The 19,503-nt window shown below is 33.8% G+C and overlaps 1 protein-coding gene across 1 annotated transcript in view; it reads right to left on the bottom strand.

Annotated features, from left to right (window-relative positions):
- Positions 1-19,503, bottom strand: part of LOC123665367 — a 30,633-nt gene that overhangs the window by 5,368 nt on the left and 5,762 nt on the right. The window contains exons 2-10 of the mRNA XM_045599680.1: positions 6,309-6,368; positions 5,881-6,036; positions 5,046-5,153; positions 4,483-4,535; positions 3,189-3,371; positions 2,171-2,338; positions 1,721-1,885; positions 1,346-1,471; positions 883-921 (exon numbers count right to left, since the gene is read on the bottom strand). Of these exons, the coding sequence (XP_045455636.1) occupies positions 883-921; positions 1,346-1,471; positions 1,721-1,885; positions 2,171-2,338; positions 3,189-3,371; positions 4,483-4,535; positions 5,046-5,153; positions 5,881-6,036; positions 6,309-6,368 (1,058 nt within the window). The remainder of the gene's footprint in view (positions 1-882; positions 922-1,345; positions 1,472-1,720; positions 1,886-2,170; positions 2,339-3,188; positions 3,372-4,482; positions 4,536-5,045; positions 5,154-5,880; positions 6,037-6,308; positions 6,369-19,503) is intronic.

Genomic DNA, 19,503 nt, shown 5'->3' with positions numbered 1-19,503 from the left:
CTCGAAAAGATGGCCACTGACAATTTTTTTCTGGATTCTCAACACCGCTGGAATAAACGCGAAAATTGTTCACATGTTGAACAATCCTGGTGCAATTGCAAGTAGAAGACAATTTATAAAAAAATTAGGCATTGCATTGACGGCTCCACATCAGGCTGAACGACTTAATAATATGCGTCTGTCAACTACCCTACGTAAGAGAATTGGCTCTCATATAGGTGAACCCTCCGAGCCAACACCCAAAAGACCTGATTCATACATAAAAAAGCGTTGCTATTTATGTCCGAGCAAAAAAGATCGCAAGTCTAAGTACACTTGTGCCTCTTGCACAAGTCACATTTGCCTGGAACACGCGAATTTTATATGCGAAAATTGTCGCACAAATACTGAGTAGTTAGGAGCAATATTCTTTTTTGTATCCAAAGATAAATAGTCTGTAAGTTGATTAATCTGTGTTAAACTATTTTAATATATTAACCTTTTCAATATTGACCAAAAAAATTTGATATGGTTGATTTAAACTTAAAGAGTTGATTTTTGTTACATAAAATTAGAGGTTTATTCTTTTAGTTAATAAAATTTTGTAAAACAAATTCTGTTTTATTTTTTTTATTTTATCATATAAAGCAATATTCAGAATTAACAAATACTGGTTATTTCACTTTTTCAAATTTTGAATAACATAAAAAACAAAGATATTGTTTACGGGTATGATAGACCCACCAGGCACGCCATGTGATTTTTGCCCACCAGGCACCCCAAGGGTTAAAAAAAAACTAAATCAAAAAAATTCTAAAGTCTAGAAAAATAATGTAAGAAAAAGGTTTTAAAAGTTAATGAAGAAACTGTTAATTTTTTTTAGTAATAGTATGCCGTAAATACCTGCGATGTTGCCCGAATTCTTCTGTTCAATGACACGTTCTGTAATAAAAAGAAAACAATAAAAATTAGTAAACATTAAATATCGATGCCTAACAGCCAAAAAGGGTTAAGCGACATTTTTTGAGAAACTGAGTTATATATATAGTTAGAATCGAATACAACTATATATATAACTCAGTTTCTCAAAAAATGTCGCTTAACCCTTTTTGGCTGTTAGGCATCGATATGAACTATACGAAGAAATCTAAATTACAGTTATTTTTAGAGTAAAATAAATATATATAACATAAAAGCATATTAGACGAACCTATGAAATAATAAAAAACATATTAAAGAGGAAGTACCAACACCAAAATAAGACAACAAAGAAGATAAGACTGTAATTTCATATTCTAAAATAACCTAATTATTAGAAAAGATAGCACAACCATGTCCCAGTCGCAGTTACAGAAATCGGACAAACCTTGCCCTTCTCTTCAGGGATACACGCCTTCCTAGTACAAGAAAACGACATCCCATCTTGTGAGCATCTACACGTATTACAGTCCAACTCGAAAACTTCATCAGGTATACATTTGCGCTTTACTTCCTGCTAATCAAAATATATCGAAACATGTAACATCGACGATTGAAATAGAGCAATATCCCAAAAAATCATTTCAGAATCAAAATAAACTTTATTCAAGTAGTATAGAAAAGCACTTTTGTATTGATTGCAGTCAATATGACTCAACCACTGATTCGAATTAAAGATTCAGCAGAAAAGAATCGACAAGAAATTTCTCATAAACACCTTAACCCATTTCTAATATAGCCTCCTAAGTTTAATTTTAAGTACCTCAACTGCCTCTTCAAGTATGTCAGGTGCATCGGTAACACAAACTTTTCTTGTGCAATAGTAGCTAGTACCATCTTCATTGCACCAACAGGTGTTACAGTCTTTGATGAACATTCGATTAGCGGCACACACTACAGACTTTTTATCCGGTGATGATCTTAGAACCTAGAAAACGACAATATTCCTAAACGAACATTAAAATAACGTACAATTCTAATATAAAAGAGAAAATAAAAAATTATAAAAATGACATCTCATTTATTCACTAAAAAACTTATAATTATTTATTATTCTAGTTGGCGAAGGTAGACAAGCTTCAGGGCACAATCGGTTTCATTTCCTGGAACAAAATTTTATTTATTTAGAACGGTATTAAAATTAATCAACTGTCAAATTTTAAATCAAATTTCCTGTTAAAAATTAATAAATATTAAATCTTTTCCTACTCACCCGTAATTCATGGAACAGTTCCACATCATCAGGCAATGGACATGGCTTGTTGGTACAAGTAAAGGTGGTTCCGTCGAAGTTACAATGACATGTATTACAGCCGATGTGGAAAGTTGCTCGAGGTTTGCAGACCTTGCCGTCCACCTGATCTCCATCATGTTCACTATCCTGGATACCAACAGTTAGTTAATTTATATTATAATTACTTTTTAAGTTACTACGTTGATATTAAAGCGTAAGTTGTTTTCCTTCATCGTCGTGAATAAGACAAATATTCGAACTTGTAAAATTTTGTACTACCAGCAAATGTGAATTAAACAGAATTATGATTTAATGATATTTGACAGCGGGCTAGGTTCAGCAACGCGCTTGTGATACTTCTGGTGCCATAGGGCATCTATAGACTACGGTATCCACTTACCATCAGTGGACCATACAATTGTTTGGCACCATACACAAAAGAAATATATGAATTGTATAAATATATTTCTGTGGTGATTAAAGTATCCAGAGTTCCTGGGGGTAGGAGTACGGTCATCATTATCATCATCATTTCAGCCTATTGCAGTCCACTGTTGGACATAGACCTCCACAAATTTGCGCCAAAAATGGCGTGAACTCATGTGTTTTGCCCATAGTCACCACGCTGGGCAGGAGGGTTGGTGACCGCAGGGCTGGCTTAGTCGCACCGAAGACGCTGCTGCCCGTTTCGGCCTGTTTATTTGAAAGCCAGCAGTTTGATGGTTATCCCGCCATCGGTCTGTTTTTTAAGTTCCAAGGTGGTAGTGGAACAACTGTGTTATCCCTTAGTCGCCTCTTACGACACCCACGGGAAGAGAGAGGGTGATATTCTTTAATGCCGTAGCCACACAGGAGTACGGTCAACAGAGCGCAATTAGCAAGGCTCTTGCTGCTGCTGGCGTCCATGGCCTACGGTATCCGCTAACCATCAGGTGGACTGTACGCTTGTTTGCCACATTTTTAATATAAAAGTGTTCAGAGTGGTAACTTTCCTTACCTCATTCTCCTTAAATACTTCGACGTCATCATTAATATCTGGTTCCTCACACACGTTCAACGTACACGAATAGCTCTGACCATCGGATGCGCATTTGCAAAAGTTACAATCAGTTTTTATCAATGCATTTGGTTTACAGATGGATGATCTTTTCAAAACTTTATGGTCATCAAAATCATAATTCTGAAATAAAAAAAATAATGGGATAAACTACTTCTGAAGCTGTATGATGAAAATTGAAAACTGATATTTTTTTCTTTCTATGACAAAATAAATGTAGCAAAAAAAATATTACATCTGCGACAACACCAAATTTAGTAAAGTAAAATTTTACTTACCACCTATCTTAAATTATAATGTGCGTACCTTCACCATTGTGCTGATTTAATCACAAATGACAGAAATAAATTCAACGACATTTCCACTTCCAAAATTGGGTAAACACTATCAAAGACCCTATGTTTACGAAATATAACACAGCAAACACGAATTTAGACCAAATTTTATTTAAAATCATTGCAACTTTTGTTATACAACTCATAACGTTCATAGATGTAAATCTCTCAAGATAAACTTGCTGCATTATATTTCAATACTTTAATAGTCCATTCAAATGTGCATATTGATGATTGAATATATTAATGTACAATAATTTCAATATCAAAAAAAGGTTTTATGACGCATTTGTAATCATTAAGGAATCTAATTAAATTTATTGTAACGATAATTATTATGGGTTAAAAACATGAAAAATTAGTGTAGCGCCTCAGTGAGGTAGGAAACTTGGTAAAATTCGGCTCACAACATACCGTACCGAGGTTGAGCCCGTCTGTAATGCGAAGGATGCACAATGAACGCATTGGTATTTCGACTCCCAAGAAGACGATCATTTATTATAATAATTTAAATGATAATTATAAAAATTTGGATAAATACTAGATAAGTTATAAGAAATAAATCGTGTATAAACTTATTAGTGTTGATTTCATTCTTCTTTTCCGTTGTGTTGTTAAAAAGCCATGAGATGTTTCCAACCCACAATTGTAAATTTGTCTAGTTTTAACTAGATTTTTCTGGTTACAACAAAAATATCTCGTATAAACTAGTTACATCTAAAAAATCGCGCGCTTTTTAAAAACGCGTTGTGACGATAACATAAAAGTTTTATGAATAAAATGAATTTCCAGTTTTATTTGGTGTTCTTGTAGTGTTGTGAAATTGTGATTATTAATTGTTTTTAAATGTTATGAAATGATAGTGACGTTACTACTCGTATATTGAAAGTAATTCTCACCAGATCCGATTTGTTTTCATCGTGTTTATCACTAATGGGTGTTTTCGAATCCACTGAAAATATAGAAATAAGTATATTTTAATAACTTACGCTGTATTTGAAAAAAAAAAATAAGATCATATTGTTATAACTTATACCTACAATAACTTGGCATAAGTCTTAAAAATATTTTTTATGAAGTATAATATAGTTATACGTATGTTGTATATTACATTTTAAAGTAATATTGTAATTAATAGTTCCCTGCACATGACAAACATTTGTATTGACCTTACAGATATTTGTCGTGGTGTGGGTGTGTAGTCCTCGTGGGTCTTCCCACCGTGCCTTGGAGAGCACGTTAAGACGTCAGTCCCGGTCGTTATTGTGTACACCTGATTGCGATCGTTATGTCGTTCGATATGTCGATAGTAGGGAAAATATCCGTCAACTCACATTAGAGCAGAGTGGTGGATTAAGTTCTGATCCTTCTCCTACATGGGGAAAGAGGCCTATGCCCAGCAGTTGGATGTTTATAAATATAAATGGATGTTAATAATAAAATTTATTTAAAAATATCTAACCTTTTATACAGAGCCGCAGCGTGCATAGCGATTTTCCATTTTCTAAACACATGCACATATTACAATCCCTTAGGAACTTCGTTTGCGGCTTGCATGTTATCGGCTCAGCTGAAAATAATTACGTGAGTAGGCATTAGAACCAATTTATCATAACAATTAATCAGAACACATTTGGTTTTTTTGGTGTTCCAAGTTGGTTGTCTTAAATCAATTTTGTATTTGTAATAAAACAGCCTTCACGTCGTCATTGTTAAGTTTACTATTTATAATTAACAAATAACACAACATCAAGCAAAGTAAACATAAAACAGCAAATCATTTATATATCTTAGAAAAAGAAAAAGACCTAGTAATGATCCCTGTTAAACGCCCATTTTAGCACAGATCCACATGACATTGGTTCGTTGAATGACACGTGTTGAATTCTCGAACATGTTTTCAGAACTCCTGGGGGGAATCGGGGATAGGGTCAGCAACGCGCTTGCGATGCTTCTGGTTTTGCAGTCGTCTATAAGCTACGGTATTCGCTTACCATCATGTGAACCGTACGCTTATTTGCTGACCTAATTAGATTAAAAAAAACTGGAATAAAGTACGCTTAGATCGAATATAAATCGTTCCATATGATTATACTATATTACACGGTCAGTGGGAGATGCAGGTTCGATCCCTGCTGGAACGGTCGATTTTTGATATGATATTAAAAAATGTTTAGAATTTCCTAATGTGAGGGTAACACAAAAAATAAACTCGTAGAAATTAAAAATGGAATAAAGTATTTTTTTATTTTGATTTTGTTCCTGTCCATATTTAAACAGGTAAAAATAAAACTTACCATATCTTCCTTCACAGGATTCCAATCTTGTACACTTTGCCACCCCTTCTTTTGAACACCTACACGAGTGGCAGTTACTCGTCCACTCACTACCGGCGAGGCATTGCGCTTCACTTGTCTCACTTATTTCACTAATTATTGAGGTTTTTCTTAATTCTGAAATCAACGTTAAATATCACCATGACACATAATGAACAAATAACACATTGTAAAAAAAAATCGATAACATTTTATTTTTTTATTCTTTAATTAAACGTCGGTTTCGACAATTTACAGATTATCCTTAATCTTTTCGCTTTTATTGGCAACGTGTATACTTGGTACAATTCAGATGGCCCAGTTTATTAAAACATTACCTAATATCGATTTAAAATTATAAAAAAGCATTATTTATACTAATTACATAATATTTAAAAAAATAATAGTACCTATTGGTTCTTCATCTTTTGGAGGCGCTGCATCTTTTGATTCTGACGTCCCCCTTAAAGCTGTAAGAAAGAAAACTTTTTTTAATAAACTATGAAGTACCTAGTAAGTAGTAGTAACTTTAATAGTATGAACAAAATGATATATTTTATTATGAATAAACCCGATAACAAAAGTACAATTCTCTTTCAATTTTATTAAAATAATTAAAATTTTGCATATATCAAGTATTTTATATTTAAAAAAAAAGAGTGTGGTATAGACCACGTGACTGAAGTAAAACTTATGAAGCGTAACTCTCTTCTATCTCCACTAACAACTTCCATCTGTATCAACTTCCATTCGCCCCGCCCGATCACATTTTTCATCACGCATTCACCAGCTTACTCCCCAAGTCAAGCATGCGTATGGAAGTGATACTTCAAAAAAAATTAAACGTAACCGCAGTCGCAGAGCATCGTTTAACGTTTCTTTTCCCGCCACGATTTCCAATGATGGCTGCCGAAAGTCACGTGACACAATTCGTTGGATTGGCGAATTGCCCTTTAACCCCGCAATTATTGCAGTTCTATTAATAGCCACAACAATTGAGTCGATAATTAACCGTCGACTAAGATAGCTTTGTCGGCGAGAATGTCGAAAATTTTAACCTAAACAATTCGTAACAGACCAATTTAGATCTGTCACTTGTCTGAGAGTTCGAAGATCGTGTATTACCTAACAAATATTGATGGTACTTTATTCAAGATCATTTCAATTTGAAGACATTCGAGTGTGTCAATTGTTATCATTGACTGTGATTTTATTAATAGATTTTCTGTTAAAAAAAACTTTACGTCATAATTTACAATTTTTCCAGACAAAATGATCGTTAAAATTTTGTCCTGATAATATGACCCTTACCGTTTTACTCTTGAAATTGACATTTTAATATCATTATTTTTTTATGACTAGGTCGGCAAACAAGCGTACAGCTCACCTAATAGTTAGCTAATACCGTAGCTGTGCATGCACATTGCTGAGCCTACCCCAAATCCCCTCTTGAAGCTTTGGTCACCTTACTTACCGCAGGAACACAACATTGCTTTTTTTATATTAAAACTTCACTACTTCTGTCAGTTATTTCTATTCCCAAAAGTTGCAATATAATCGTTGAGGGTAAACGGGTCTTAAAGGCCTGTTTTACGTCCTACTTTTAAAGCCTGTCAGTAACTAATATGTGAGACACACTTTATTAACTACCAGAAATAAGCCCTCTATGATAATACCTTAGCCTATGGACCTCTGCAATGCCTTACCCTCCATAATAATGTCTTAAAATCAAAATCAAAAACAAATTATTCAAATGAGTTTTGATTCCAAGAAGTCCATGTCCCCCCCTCCCCCGAGCACTACGTACTCTACAAGGGGCGGCATAAGATGAGCACCAGGGCCGACGGAAGCCGAGCATACGTACTAGGGATATAAACAATTATTGATTTTTAAAACCACCCAGTAAAAAGCTCAGCCGAAAGATGATATTGGAATGGGCGACCCAAATACTGCCGAAAATATATATATAATTAATCGATTATGGATATGGGAATATATAATACGCTCCTTTTGATATGTTCCCTTAATTTATGAGGCGGCAAAATGGCCCTGGTCGCTTAATCTTAAAATACGCCACAGACAATGTGTGCTTAATGGCTTATTTTATCTTTTCCAACCTTAGTACACCATTGAATGCTTAAATCTTTAGACATTACCACTTTCATTTAAACGGGACTTATAAAGGTTATCATTTTGAGATTGCTGATCTGAGATTGGGTCATCAGCGTCACCGCTGCAACCCTGTGCCCCACCGTTTAATTTGAAGAAAAAATATGCGAAAATATTTTTTAAACCGTTAATATGCAACTCGGTATACTGACACTAGCGCGCGGCGCGACGCGGCCTCATTTTATTTGATTTTATATTATCACCAAAATGATGCATCTAAATTAAATGCTACAAATAACAAAGTTTGTCTTTATAAAATTGCCTTGTCGATGAAGTATTTTCCATACGTGAGGATCCATATGCCTGGCTAATAATAATGCAATAAAATTACCTTTTAATTTTTTGTGATCATTAATTTGTTGCAGTTATTTTAAAACTAAGATATTCGTTGAAACCAAATGACGCCAAGGACAATTTTGTTCGAAAATAAATAATTACGATGAATAACATATTTATTTGGATGAGAAATTATATCATATTTACAAAATCACCTTCGCAAATAAATAGTTCATTATTTTTGAACAAATTTGATAACCATAATAAAGGTTATAATGAGTTAACCTCAAAAGATAGACATATGCTGTCGCGGACTTACATATATTTTAGAACTTAATGTTGGCGATCAATTCCGTGTTACATAATTTTGGGTAGCTTTAACCGTTTATGCAGCGCACGTAAACGGAAGCTGTCAACAAAGAATATTTTTCCCATTTTCGTTACATTTCTTATCAATGCCCAGCTCCTATTAGTCGTAGCGTGATTTTATGTAGCCTATTATTCCTCGGTATATGGACTACCCATCATAAAAATAAATTTTCAATTCGAATCAGTGGTTTCTGAGATTAGCGCGTTTACATAAAAAACGAACAACCAAACTATTCAGCTTCGTAATATTAGTACAGATATATCTCAAATTGAAAATCGTAGTAAGTCCCGAGTAAGTTAAATTAGAAAATTTCAAAAACGTAACGTATATTTAATATTATGCTATTTACGTATGTCTGATAGTTAAATAACAATTTTCAAAGAAACACTTATCAATGGGCAGCTAACGGATATAATAACAGGGCACTGTGTGCATTTACTACGAAATAACAAAGAATCATTACCGCTCAACGTAACCTGACCTCAGATAAGGCGGCGGGCGGACATCTATAGGTTTCTTTTACGATAAATTTTTAATTTAGTTTTAAAAGTAATTTAATTTATATTTATAAATTGTTGATATCAGTGTGTTAACGATGACGCGACATTCTCATTATTTAAATATTTTGTACTTGAATACCGCAATCACTTAGTCACGTTACGTTAGTTTTAAGGAGGTTGCACTTCAAAAAGTGTTTGTAGTTTCAAAGTATGAAAAAAAATTAAGATAAAAGTACCTACGTAAACAACTTTAAAATTTAAAAAAAAACTAAATTATTGACATGAATTTTATTTAATCGGTTATGAATATTGTATATGTGTGTGTATTTTGATATAAAAATACACACACATATACAATATTCATAACCGGCGCTTCAGCCTGTAATATCCCACTACTGGGCACAGGCCTCTTTCCCCATCTAGGAGAAGGATCAGAGCTTGGTCGCAGGCGGGTCGGCGGATATATTCCCTACTATGAGTAACGATCGCTATCAGGTATACATGATAACAACCGGGACCGACGGCTTAACGTGCTCTCCGAGGCACGGTGAGGAGACCCACAAGGACTGCACCAACACCCAGACCACGGCAAACAACTGTATGGCCAATACAAATGTTTGTCATATGCGGGGATCGAACCCGCAACCGCCAAGCGCAACAGGTACAATCCATGGCTGTAACCGTTGCGCCAACGCGGCGTCGCACGATGATATAAATATCCTATGTTTTAATATGTACAATTTTATTTTTATTTTTGTGTTACCCACACATTAGGAATTCTAAACATTTTTGAATATCATATCAAAAATTGACCGCTCCAGCGGGGTTCGACCCGCGTCTCCGACTGACCGTGTCGGCGCTCTAGCCAATTAAGCTATGGAACGATGTACCCGCTAGAGCAAAATTTTTGATATGATGATTTTTTATTTTCGGTTTAAGCGAACCGTGGCGCCACGGACGTTGATATGATATTCAAAAATGTTTAGAATCCTATGTTTTATTATTTTCCTATGTTTATTTTTGTTTTTTTTTTTTTTTCTTTGTTTCTTCATTAATTATGTTTGTATAATGCTGTTTGATTGTATGGGCTTTGTCTGAAATATAATTATTACTTTTAATCAAATATTAAAAATAAATTAAATCGCTGGACACAGTGTCAATTGTACGGAATGTTGTTAACAAATTAGTGACGAGACGGGCGACGCCGTTCTATTTGCGATGCGCGAATTCAGAAATATACCCAGACGTTTTAGGCTATAAAAGGAATAACAAACAGGTAGGAACGAAGTTTCTTCGGATAGAATAGAAGCAAAACAATTTGAAAAAAAAAATTGAACTTTATATTTTCTAATTCTTGATTTTTTTTAATTTTGTTGATTGGTTTTTAATTAAGTACATAAAAGTATTTAGGAAATTTAGTATCTTAGAAAATAATAAATACCGTAAAATAAAATAAATCAAACAAAATAATAATAATAATAATAATTCTAACTATTAAGTGAAATAAAAAACATAATAATGGCTTTAATTATTTTTTTCGGCAGTATAAAATTACATGAATAATTTAAAAAAAAAGTTTGCTAGTAATATTTTAGTTTTACAAACGTCATATTATACATTCGTGTGACTAATATTACGTCACTTCCGTTATATATTTTTCTTACGGTTTTAGTATCACATTTTTTTCAGTTCGGTCGCCCAGCCAAATGTCAAGCCTGCCGTAAGGAACTTCCTTCACATAATTATGTGTGTTCACAAACTAAAAAAAAACTTAATTTACACATAATACTACGTAGCGTCTTCGGTGCGACAAAGCCAGCCTTGCGGTCACCAACCCGCCTGCCCAGCGTGGTAACTATGGGCAACACACATGAGTTCACGCATTTTTGGCGTGAACTTGTGGAGACCTATGTCCAGCAGTGGACTGTATAGGCTTTAATGATGACTACGTAGTGAGTCGAAAAATAATCAACTAAACACGCATTATTGGCGATTACTCAAAAAGTAGTCAGATCCCGATCAAATATAAAATGGGACCACACGAAAAGCACTAGCTTTTAAATAAAAAAGAATCATCGGAATCGTTATACCTAGTAAAAAGGTATGAGGAAACACACATAAAAAAAGCAGTTGAATTAACATCCTTCTCCTTTTTTGAACTCTGTTAGTAATTAACAAGCTTTTTAAATTATAACGCGCCAATACCGAGAACGTAAACAATCGCCTAGCAATGACATCATAGCTTATTAGCCATTGAAATTCCTGTAACAATTAGTACGAAAGGGTAAAGGGCATACGATAACGTATTAAATTAATTAAAAACAAATGACCAAAGAATAATATCGCGGAATTAAAACGAACGGAATTTTAAAATAATATGATAAAATATTTTAGGGTAATTGCAATTTTTGCGACAAAATTCCACAAACTGTTTGTGGAATTTGACAAAAATGATCAGGCTTTACAACTGATCTTAAGTAAGCTTACCAGTTTGTGAAATTGTCTCACAAATAGAGCTGAAATTGTTATCTGTTGAATGGCGTCATATACGTCAGATAGTTTTATCCGCATCTGGGGAGACTGTCATTAATTCTCCTAATTTGAATATTTGTTTTGCATGTATAAACTTTATTAAAGTATAATTTCTACTTCCCTTGGTCACGCCATAGCTTAAAAACCATTTTACCGATTTCATTCATCATTGTTAGAAGGTTAAAAGGTTGTACGAAATATAATATTTAAAATATTGCATGGAAAATTGTGAAATTTCAGAAAACGTAACGCTCATTTCTACTTTACACGTTTGATAAATAAATAAATATCTTAAATCATACACACACTTAATGCTTGTGTTATGCATAGGTAACAGCCGACTATTATAAATAGGCCATACTATCCAACTAGGCCGCAACAACTTCGAGAAGGAGGCCGACAGGAGGATTCGATTGGGCTGGGCGGCGTTTGGCAGGCTTCATCGAGTCTTCACTTCGAAGATTCCGCAATGCTTGAAGACAAAAGTCTTCAAGCAATGCGTCCTGTCTGTGTTAACATACGGAGCCGAGACGTGGAAACTGACGAAGGGACTGGTTCACAAGTTTAAAGTCACTCAACGTGCAAAGGAACGGGCTATGCTTGGGGTTTCTCTCAAAGATAGGATTAAAAATGAGACTATCCGCGAGAGAACGAAAGTAACCGACATAGCGCACAGAATTAGCAAGTTGAAGTGGTAGTGGGCTGGTCATCTGTGTCGCAGGACCGATGGCCGTTGGAATGGACGGGTCCTGGAGTGGAGACCGCGTCTAGGCAAACGCAGTGTGGGATGTCCTCCGGCCCGTTGGACCGACGATCTACGTAAGATTGCCGGTGTAGGCTGAATAAGGATTGCGGAAAACCGGGATGTCTGGCGCGAACTTAGGGAGGCCATGTCCAGCAGTGGACTGCCACAGGCTGAAGTGTGACTGTTGTAAATAACTAAACCATTTATTTATTAATATACATATAAATAATAAATATATGTAAAGAATACAGCCAGTATTTATTTAAATTATGTTTGTTATCTATGCCATTAGTCTTTAACTTTTTCGTCTTTAATTTTTTTTTTTAATTAGACGCGAAAATCTTAATTTTGTAATTTAAAAATTGAAATGGTCGAAAAAAATGAGTAAGGAACTGTAAAGGAAGGAATGAAAAACTTTTATTTTCTTCTCTTTGTTTTCAGAGCAACACAGGTTTGTTTTATTTGCTAGCCTTTATACCCACGATATGATCATATCTATACATACAAATAAATAAAATTGGAGTGTCTGTTTGTTATATTTAAATAACTGCTTTTTACTAAATGCATATGGATATATACACGGTACATATAGCAAAATAACATAAAAGTTTTTACAATTTTTTTCTGTCTGTCTGTTTGTTCCGGCTAATCTTTAAAACGGCTGGACCGATTTTGACAGGGCTTTCATTGGCAGATAGCTAATGTAATGAGGAGTAACTAGGCTACTTTTATTTTAGAGACTTATTTATTTTGTAACTGCGTTCCTCGCGAACGAAGTCGCGGGTACAGCTAGTAGGTATGCATAAATACAAATATCACGCACAGACTCAGGCGGGAATCGAACTCGCAAAGCAGAAACCAGGGCCACAACAAACTGCGCCAACGGGCTAGTAAATGATACTTATCAAGCCTGAACACTATCTGCAGGGTAAGCTGGTCAATAGTAATAAGTATATTTTTATGATAAAAGATTAGTCTAAATTTATGTTTATTAGTCTACACGTATATCAGGGTCAATTCTGGACTCATTATCATATTAAAGACACTAAGCTTTAGTTCGTAATTTGAAGCATGCAATGTTGAAATCAATACGCCTCAACGTTTATTAATTAAAATGTAAATAAAAAAAGCGGGGGCACTTAAAAGCCCATGGATGTTTATGTTATGTATAAAAAAAGACTCTATGATTAATTTTTCTTGTTTGCTATTTCTCTCTTAATTTTATATTTCTTGGTGATATAGCATATACGCACAGATTGCTTGATAAATGATAAACCACAACGGATTAACATATCAGAAAACATCATTAAGTACCTAGCATAGTACCTTATTATAACTGGTAGGTCTATATGAAACACGTATGGCATTTCCGATACTGATACTCTATACTACTGGGGTGGTAAACTACTATACGATTGGATGATACGATGGTAAGTGCAACCTACCTACGGACGTCTGCAACACAAGGAATATTCAAAGCTCATTGTCAGACATATGAGCATAGGCCTCTTTCTCCATATAGGATATGAGTTATATAGCCCTATAATATATTAATCTGGGGTTAAATAGGGTATCGAGTTTCAGTGGTCACTATGGGCGCCAAAAATTAAAGAGCCAACTGGGCGTAAATTTGTAAATTCGCCATAGAATTTGCTTTATTCATTAAGTTCACTTTTAGAACCGCGAGTATGTGGTGAGTACAGCGCTGACCCTTCCCGTTTAAGTAAGTTCTTGTTTTAATTCTTGTAAATATTATAGTTTCCCTTGATTGATTACTTTATTTTATGTACTTAAGTCAGTTTTATGACTAGTGCGGTATTAATAATTATTACACTTGTAATATACCTAAGTTGTAATTGGCCATATTTTGTAAATAGCTAAACCAGAGTAGTGTTACATTTTGACAGGAATTTAACGTTAAAATTTGACAGAGAACTGATGGCCAAGTTTATCTTCTGTTCCTTAAGATTAACCAAATCCCTCGCAATCGTTTTAGCTTTAGTAACTTGTGTCTCCTTTCGTACAAGAAGTGTTCAGGGACAATTGTTTCATGACTGGATATTGCCAAAAAAACGCATTTTGATCTTTTTTAATTTAAGAAAATTTTGTGGACATTCGTGTGCCAATATGCCAAATAGTAAAATTGTAGTTTACCCAAATACAGGAGCCTATATTAATAAAAATATTTAATTCAATAACTTAACCACGACATTCACTTATTTCTAATCTAACATAAACTACAGATAATGATTCAAATAAAATATATGTATCTAAATACATAGGTAAATGGAGTCGAAGCAGGTAACGCGACACCTATCGCAGAGGACACCGTCGGCTATTGCCCTCAAACAGGCATCTCATATTCAAAGACTACACCCACTTGCAGGATAAGTGTACACCTGATGTTTTATTATAATATTTACGATATAACAGCACCAAACAGGTTCATATGGAGATGGAGGTAACTTATTTAAATATTATGTAGAATTAGCGGTATAAACGGAATTACTAAGACTGAGATTGTTTGTGTATGTTTAAATAATTCTTTAGTTTATTTTTCATTTAAAAACTATTTGGAATTTTTTAAAAGACTTGTAGATAATACTGTATAGCTTTGTGGCCGCCAGTAAACAAAAATCCATCTCCATTTCTATTAAGTAAATGGAGACACAGATCTCAAAGAAATACTAATAAAAAATTATTGAGATTGAGTGGAGCATTTACGCTTTATATGCTTTGTTCAGTTTTGAAAAAAAATTAAGTGGGCCCACTTGGAAAGTACCTCACTCTTGTAGAAAATAATATACAGCCAAATAACTTTTTGTTGCTGTGGTGAGTAAGGTGGCCATCGAGCTCCTGAAAAATCAGGATACTTTGTTTGCCGCATTAAAAGTTTAATAAATTGTTTGCTCAATTACCCTAGTACATACCTGAATGATATCTGACGATAGTGGTAATAACGCTGTCGATCCGACATATTAAGTTTTAATTACATAAACATTGAATGAACAGTTATAATTTATTAGTATTAAGACGTCATGCTACGTATATTTACATTTACCGTTGTATACAGTTGTAGCAAAATATGTTTGTATTTTACTTTGCAATAACAAGTGAATTGCTATCAAGCCGATGGATGTTTTCTTGTTTTTTTTCGTATGATTTATTTTTACTGGATGTTATACAAACGGATCTTAATCTTTTAAATCTCATTAAAGCTTTTATTACTCAACTAGCGACCCGCACCGGCTTCGCACGGTCACAAAAACTATCAGTTTTCCTCTATTATATTATGCGTGTACCTATTATACATATAAACCTACTTCTGGAATCATTCTATTAACTAAAGAAAACCGCGTCAAAATCTGTTGCATATTTTTAAAGATCTAAGCATACAGACAGCGGAAAGATACTTTGTTTTATTCTATGTAATGATAACTTCAAAATTAACGTGGGTGTCATTCACTCATTTCTGACATGTTTAAATAAAAAAAGTTCGCACTTCAGCCTGTAATATCCCACTACTTTTTACAAATTTCTGGGGAAGAGAGAAATGAGAATGATTTCTCTCTTTCTACTCTACTCTCAATTAAGATTTTTCATTAAATATTAGAAAATTAACTAGGCTTCGTTCAAAAATATATCTCAATTTTTTATTCAACCAAGAGAAACCTAACTTAAATAAACCTATTGGGTCCTAAAATATAAAATAAAATATTATTATTATTATTATATTAGTATTTATTTCATTATTGTACAATTCTTATTTCTTTGCATGTATAAGGTTCAAAAATGATGATGATGATTCATGATGTAAACATAACTATTTTTTATAGACGACGAATAAGCCAAGCATACACACAGTTTTTCTATACATACAAAGAAATAAGAATTGTACAATAATTAAATAAATACTAATAAAATAATAATAATATGTTATATATATTCTTTTGTATATGTGTGATAGAATTTTAATATTAATTCTTTTTTAAATAAAAAAAATATATACACAAAATTTTGGCCAACTTTGTAGGAGATCCTTGTAACATGCAAAGTGTGTGTTAAGTAGTCGACTCAATTCTCGCGATATAACGGTATTCGGCTCAGATTGCTATGCTAATACCACCGGTTCGCTTATCACATTTCCTCGTAACGTGTACCTTTATTAAATCAATACATTTTATATTTTAATGATTCTGTTCGAGATCATTGTATCTTAACCGTGTTTTGTACGCTTGTTTTGAATCTTTATGCAAATTATATTAATTAAGTTCCGTTTCTTAATTAGTTCAATAATTTAGTTTCCAATCAAAATACAACTTTATAATATATCCAAAATAATTTTAAAGTAATCTTTAAGTAATTTTAATTAATGGGGGTTTCTCTTATTTGGAGAAATGGATGTTACAGGCTGAATGCAAATTTTAATACTTGTTTGGACATTTTGTTTCCAGGACCATAAGATGATTGTACGCTTCAGTGTATAATATAGTGGGAACTGCTGGGCGTGGGCCTCTTTCTCATGTAGGAGAAGGATCAGAGCTTAATCAACCACGCTGCACCAATGCGGGTTGGCTGGAAGGATTTAAATTCATTATAAATATGTTATAAATAAAATAAAACAGGAACTTTTGGATTACGTTTGGTAGTAAGACTCCGAATTGGTCGAGCCATTCTCGAGTTATGCGCTTAGCAACATGCATTTTTATTTATATTCCTAATAATGTGTTAAATACACACACACATACACGCACACACATCTTGACTAATTATTTATTTGACTTACTACATTGTCTTACTTACAGATTAAATTTGAAGTCGATTTTTTTTCGTTTGCGATCTAACACAATTAACGTAACATTAAAAACAACACGAGAATCAAACATAGCACAATATATCCTACGCGTATTTCATGGCTTTATTGTTAATAATACATAATTTTATAGTAGGTATCACGTATTTTATTATTTTCCTTGTATCCTAGTCCTACTAATATTATAAATGTGAATGTAAGTTTGTTTGTTACGCTTTCACGCGAAAACTACTAAACCAATCATCATTAAACTTTGTACGCATATTCTTGAAGGTATTAGAAGTAACATAGGATACTTATTAATTAAAAAAAAATTCAATGCGAGCGAAGCCGCGGGTAAAAGCTAGAAATAATACAAATGGGAATGTAAGTTTGTTTGTTACACTTTCACGAGAAAACTACTTAACCGATCATCATGTAACATTGTACACATATTTTTGGAGGTATTGGAAGTAACATAAGATACTTATTAATTCAAAAAAAAAAAAAAATCAATGCGAGCGAAGCCACGAGTAAAAGCTAGTCATTAATAAATATATGGATGCTTTTTCCTGCAAATTCATCAGACTTGTTTCTTGAACACCTTAATGGAATACGGAAAATTTTTATCTTACCTACTGACAAAGAAAGACATATTTATTCCATTGGAATACTGAGCTACATTTTGATGTCTATGACTTGTCGAATTTTGCGGTTTCACCTGATAACTTTCAAAACTACTGTTCTGCCATTAAAAGTACCATAATATTGAGTAGTTTGGGATTGCTAAAATGATTTTCGTGTCGAGTGTAAACGAAGATATCTCTTTATTTTAAAACTAGTCGCGGGCGACTTCGTACGCGTTGAATTTAATAAAAGTAATTTTTCAGTTCGCAAAGTTACAAAATAAATAAATTTCTAAAATAAAAGTAGCTTAAGTTACTCTTTATTACATCAGCTATCTGCCAGTGAAAGTCCCGTCAAAATCGGTCCAGCCGTTTCAGAGATTAGCCGGAACAAACAGACGAACAGACATACAGATATAAATTGTAAAAAAATGTTATTTTGGTATATTGAACGTGTATACGCATTTAGTAAAGAGCGGTTATTTTAAAATTACAAACAGACAATTTATTTATTTATTTTAATATATTTGCAAATTTATAATAATTTTATTTATTTATTTTATGTATATATACCAATTTAATTTATTTGTATAGATGGGATAATTACAAGTAATGGGCTAAAAAATGTGAATAAATAACCAACCTATGACAAAACGACAAAATGGGGTTCGGACAACTCTAACTACTCCGGCAAAAAGACTGAATTTAACAACGAACTTACGGGAATCGAACCAATAAGCCTGGAACGAAAAGCGGAGTCCTTACCAACTGAGTCAACGGACCAGCTATTATAATTAATATTGAATGCTAACCGATAGACCAACCAATAAATTTTATTATATGTTCATCATTCCAGCCTATTGCAGTCCACTGCTGGACATAGGCCTCCACAAGTTCGCGCCAAAAATCCGTGAACTCATGTGTGTTGCCCATAGTCACCACGCTGGGCAGGCGGGTTGGTGACCGCAGGGCTGACTTTTTCGCACCTAAGACGCTGCTGCCCGTCTTCGGCCTGTTGTTTCAAAGCCAGTGGTTAGATGGTTATCCCGCCATCGGTCGGCTTCTTAAGTTCCAAGGTGGTTGTGGAACCTTGTTATCCCTTAGTCGCCTCTTACGACACCCACGGGAAGAGAGGGGGTGGCTATATTCTTTTTGGTGCCGTAGCCACCTAGCACTCGTAGCCACACACGTTATTATATGTTACTGCTAATGCTATTTAATAAGATTTAACGATTCGAATACATAATTAATTAGAATAATCTCCTAAAATAGGATAATCTGCATTAATTTATCTATTAACTTTATATACACAATGTTAACTGAAGCCCACAGTCATAAACGTCACTTAATAACCATTAACACAGATATCATTGATTAAAATATTATTCATCAATCGTTTACATATGAACATGTTTACTGTCGTATTATTCGGTGAATGTTATCGTTGTAAATAAGGGCAGATGGGAATGATTCATGAAGGTCGATGTCGATAACGGGACTGTACTACGAAATAAATTAAAACGCAATTAGGAATTGATAATGATTGTGATACAATAACTGTTTACGAAACGGCCCAGAGGTTTCATGTTTATCGG

The sequence above is a fragment of the Melitaea cinxia genome, chromosome 24 (assembly GCF_905220565.1).
Source record: "Melitaea cinxia chromosome 24, ilMelCinx1.1, whole genome shotgun sequence".
Classification (NCBI taxonomy): Eukaryota; Metazoa; Arthropoda; class Insecta; order Lepidoptera; family Nymphalidae; genus Melitaea; species Melitaea cinxia.
This window is presented reverse-complemented; position numbering and strand designations above follow the sequence as displayed.